A 5,014-nucleotide genomic window follows, 5' to 3' on the forward strand; every position below is an offset into this window, starting at 1 on the left:
ATACTAGAGTACCCTATATCTAGTAATCTCCCGACAATTCCCGAAGGTTCGGGAGAACGAGTCACGTGACCTCGCTGACGCAACAATATAAAAATTAACAGGAAATATTTTTTTTTACATATGTTAAAGGTAAGCATAATGTTAGAATGGTGATTGGGGCCTTAAAGGATGCTAATGATATTACCAATACACCTGACCCTCAATATTCTATGGAGAATATCAGAATTCACTTGAGTCATATTTTATTAATCTATGGTTGAGAGATCAGAAGTAGATAAAGCACCAGGATCAGACAGGTTTTTTTTCCAAGGGTTTCAATGGAGCTGATCAGACATACAAGCCTGTTTCATTTTTGGTAGGTCACAGGGAGTGGGCAAGTATCTCAAGATTATAGTGTTGATTATGCTACTCTGATATTTCAAGTGGGGTGATAAGAGTTGCTTTAAATTTATATATCAATATAATTGTTATATTATGTTATAACTTATAATTTTTATCAAGGTATTAATGATATTCCACATTTATGTGTGAGTTATTGTGGTTTATAGTTAAATGAAAAATTTACATACCAGTAATGAAGCATTTTCTCTCCTGTAGCATTTAAATATCCTGAATACTGCTTGAAGTTTGGTGGTTTGATGAGCCCTGGCAGTCGGTGAATCTCGTCGGGATTAGAATTATACACATTTTGAATCAAACTCAATCCAAGGACTAATAAAACAAGGTGTTCCTTCATTTTTATTCAAATAGCTAGGTTTTGTTTTTCTGAAATGAAAACACCAAATGTATCATGAACACTAAAATATGTTTCAATATAACTTTGCTTGTACTACTGTACGTATATTAATATTCCAGTATAAGAAAATTAATAACTTGATTAAAAAAGAAGTATATAAATTAATATGTTGAACATTATACATGTATTCAAGTCAATTATGTTGTAAATTGGCCTACTTCATTATGAAAATTACAAACACAAGCTAAAATTTAGTCATGACCATACAATGGTCATCTTAATCAATATACTTACTCAACAAATGCCATGCGTGCCAAATTTGAAGCCTACATAATTTGGAATTATGAAGATAACTTATGAAAGTACAAATTTGAAGTCTACACAATTTGGAATTATGAAGTAACTTATGAAAGTACAAATTTGAAGTCTACACAATTTGGAATTATGAAGTAACTTATGAAAGTAAAAATTTGAAGTCTACACAATTTGGAATTATAAAGTAACTTATGAAAGTACAAATTTGTTATCCACAGTGCAGTTGTCATGTGTGCACGGCACTTAAGTTTTATAGATGTTCCGATTCATGGAAAACTTTTCAGCATCCATGACACAACTGTTTAAAAGTGGAACTTCTAAAACCTCATGTAGCCTGAATACACAAATTCCTTTCACAATGGAGAAAAGCATTTCTGATTATTGTGTATTTAAGTATATCTACTGTTAATGTTCATGTTCAATCACATTATAAGCACAGACAGATCTACCTTTATTTAAAAAAAAAGTCTTAACTTCAAGAAATGGCATTCTTTTAAAGCATGCTACTTATAATTTTTAGTTATTTAGAAAATTAATTTCAAAGATAGAATTATTTAATATTTTATTTATTTTAGTTTTACTTATAATATTTTGCTTAGCCCTATTCAGAAGCTATTCATAACAGTAAAATACAAATCCTTAAGTTAAACAGAGAATCAAAATAAACTTGAGAAACGTTTTTTTATGGTACATCACACCATGCCATATGAACAACTAGGGGCCGCTTGGTTCCTCAAGGTTGTGCTTGCACACCTACATTTGAGAAAAAATCAAAATGTAAATTCACCCTATAATTTTTAGGAAACCATCAAATCCCATATTAAAATATTGTACGGTACTAGCTTCTACAACTGCTAAGAGCAACTCATTCCGCAGTATACTCAGCCTCTCATAAAACTAAAACTTAACTGGAATCTGTCCAGTCTTCCCAAATCTTGTGTTCTCTCAATTTATGGCATTCAGAAGACATCATGCAGAAAAAAGCACTTAATATTCTTAAGATAATACATGTTATGAGATTTTAACCTAACTCTTCCATCTCCTGAATTATCCAAGTAACACTTCTCTGAAACCTTTCTGACAAGTCAATATCATTTCGTAGATAAGGAGACCAAAACTTTACATAACATTTTCAGTGAGGCCTAACAAGTAACTTGTATAGAAAAAATTACCTCTTTTGATTGTAATCAGTATGCTTATAAAAATATTCTAAAATTCAATTAGCTTTGGTACTTGCAAAGTGCATTGCTTCGTTAGCATGAGTGACTTATTCACTACTACGCCAAGTAGTCTTGTGATTCAGTGGGTTTCAACATCCTCTGTACAGCTAGAAATACCTTCATTAACAGTTATCAGCAAATTTTACTGTCAATGTAAGTAAGAAAAAGTAATTAAACAAATATTTTCCCAATATTTTCCTCTACTAATAACAATCAACACCCTGGACCCAATCCCACTTTTAAAATTTTGCTTATTCTAACATATTTAAAAAAATCCTGGTTGTTAGTTTTAACAGTATTGGCCAACTGTTTCTCATACCCTCTTTCTGTTCTACTAATATTTTTATAAACAAAATCCTCTCCTTATCTGAGAAAGAATACTGACTTACTGGAGATGGATCAGAGAAGAACCACCCTACTAGGATGATTACAGGAATGGATGGATTCTCTTATAGGTATAGGTTAAAGTCATAGGTACAAGGCTGAGAAGGGTATTGTTAATTTCAGGCATTATGGGATTTGTTTTGAAATGATCCTTTGCAGTTTCAAGCATTTAAGAGAGTTTGTGTCCATAACACTAACAGATTAATTACTAGGTAATGATGGTCGTTGAAGAAGTTCTTAACTATTTAATCAGTTCAGTCGGCTTGCACCTGTGGTTTTAAGACATCTTACTTCTTCTTGAGAAAAGAAGAGTAAGAACATCAGAGGTAATCTTAATGTAGTTTATAAGATAATTCAAGGGATCAATGGAATAGATGAGAAGGAAGGCAGCTAGTCAACATCACCCATCACTATCTCTTGGGTTACTCTTTACGAATGGTGGGATTGACCATAAAAATTATAACACCCCCATGTTTGGTGATGGGTTTGTTTTTTGTCTGTTTTGAATTTTGCACAAAGCTACATGAGGTCTATTTGCACTAGCTGTACTTAATTTAGCAGTGAAAGTCTATAGAGGGAAGGCAACTAGTCATCACCACCCACCGCCAACTCTTGGGCTACTATTTTACCAGCAAATAGTGGAATTGACTGTCAGATTATAATGCCCCTAAAGCTGAAAAGGTGAGCATGTTTGGTGGGATGATGATTTGAACCTGCAAACCTGAGATTGCAAGTCCAGTGCCTTAACCACCTGGCCATGCCTGGACACTTGATGATGAGATTCAAAGTCATAGCCTGCAGATTGCAAGTGCCCTATCCACAAGACTATTTGTAACTGGAACAGGTTTAAGGAATAAGTTGCAGTCGGTACAATATTTTAAGAAGGGAATGAATGATTTCTTGAACATATACTGATATAGGACAGATTTTTTTTTTACTTTTCTTTATGGTGGGTGTTGTTGTTCTACCTTACGTTTGCACAGGTATGAAGACCAAAGCATGAAAGTGGCTGCAATTGGTCATTTAATGCAATTTAAAACTTGTATGACAAAATTAAAAATCAATAAGTTGAAGTTGAACTGTGAAGTTCAATGTATGAATAACAATTACTTACTCTACAGCTGTTAAAACTGACTTTTAAGTAATACAATTTCACTGCCCTCAGATACAACTTACAAGTTAAACAACTGAACAAGAATCACTAAACTAGGCACGAATTTCATGCTAAAAATAAAATAAACTTAAAATTATGCATATGATATAGGCTCAAATTTAATTTTTTTTCACAAAAATCAGATGATACGGTTATTAAAATATCCTAAGATTAAGATGAGCTTGAAAGTTGAAACTTACACGTACTTGTACTAGCTGAGTGAGCAATTAACAAGAGCTTCCGAGTGAAGGTAAAGAGTGTGTAATATTAATAATATGTCAAATACACTACGTGCTAATGTCAGTATAAACATATATTTTGATTCTACTTTAAGTTTATTCTTTCTGTATCAAGTTTTAACCTTACTTTTGTCTATATTCTAAGAAACAGACAAACACGACAAAGAGCATGCGTACATGCAACTGCTCGGTCTGTGATAATCGTAGAGATAAAACACAGTAAAAACCGAGACGGCTAGACGTAAAAATATATTGAAATAAATATTGGTTTGTATATTGTTATTCTTAAATACAAAGCCACACAATTGGATATCTGCACTCTGCCCACCACTGGTATCGAAAACCGATTTTAAGCGTTGTAAACCTGCAGACTTGCTGCTGATCCACTGGCAGGGCAGAAATATTGGAAATAGTTAAAACACACGTCAATAAGTCACAATAACAATAATTTGTTTTATTTGCTACATTTCAGGCGTATTTTCCATTAGGCTTAGCTACAAAAACATGATATATATGTATATATATATATAACGTTTAAAGTTTATATAAAAAATACAGGTTGTTATAAATAGAGCTAATGCAAAGAATAGAAAGCGAGACGCTTATACAGAGTAAAATATGTGGAAGAAAACTTTACAATTTCTGGCTTTGCCTTAAACTTTTTTTTTTGTAACTTTTATAACTATGTACTAAATGTCAGGTATAACTTACAAGATAAACAACTGAACAAGGGACAATATACTGGGCATGAATTTCGTGTTCAAATTAAAATAAACTTAAATATCATGCATATGGGCTCAAATTTCAAATTACCTTTGACAAAAGTCAGAAGATACAATCAAGTATTTAAAATTAAATTTATTTTACCCTTGGTGTGAATTCTTTACCGCGCTTGGCCAAGAGCGCATTACGTGATATGAAACTTTTTTTTTTTTTTTTTATTATATATTATACTAACGTAGTAAAA

General features: G+C 32.2%; 1 protein-coding gene across 7 annotated transcripts in view; it reads right to left on the reverse strand.

Annotated features, from left to right (window-relative positions):
- The window catches only part of LOC106468706 (lysosomal protective protein-like), a 31,249-nt gene extending 26,311 nt beyond the window's left edge, over positions 1 to 4,938 (reverse strand). The window contains exons 1-3 of one of the 7 annotated variants that reach the window (XM_013929148.2): positions 4,015 to 4,301; positions 1,750 to 1,804; positions 570 to 765 (exon numbers count right to left, since the gene is read on the reverse strand). In XM_013929148.2, coding sequence (XP_013784602.1) covers positions 570 to 736 — 167 coding nt within the window. In that variant the 5' untranslated portion in view covers positions 737 to 765; positions 1,750 to 1,804; positions 4,015 to 4,301. Of the gene's footprint in view, positions 1 to 569; positions 766 to 1,749; positions 1,805 to 4,008; positions 4,302 to 4,375; positions 4,517 to 4,860 lie in introns of those variants that run through there. The other 6 variants (XM_013929149.2, XM_022397069.1, XM_022397068.1 and 3 more) reach the window with 6 other exon arrangements.
- Between the last annotated feature and the right edge of the window lie 76 nt (positions 4,939 to 5,014).

The sequence above is a fragment of the Limulus polyphemus genome, unplaced genomic scaffold, assembly GCF_000517525.1.
Source record: "Limulus polyphemus unplaced genomic scaffold, Limulus_polyphemus-2.1.2 Scaffold3124, whole genome shotgun sequence".
Taxonomy (NCBI): domain Eukaryota; kingdom Metazoa; phylum Arthropoda; class Merostomata; order Xiphosura; family Limulidae; genus Limulus; species Limulus polyphemus.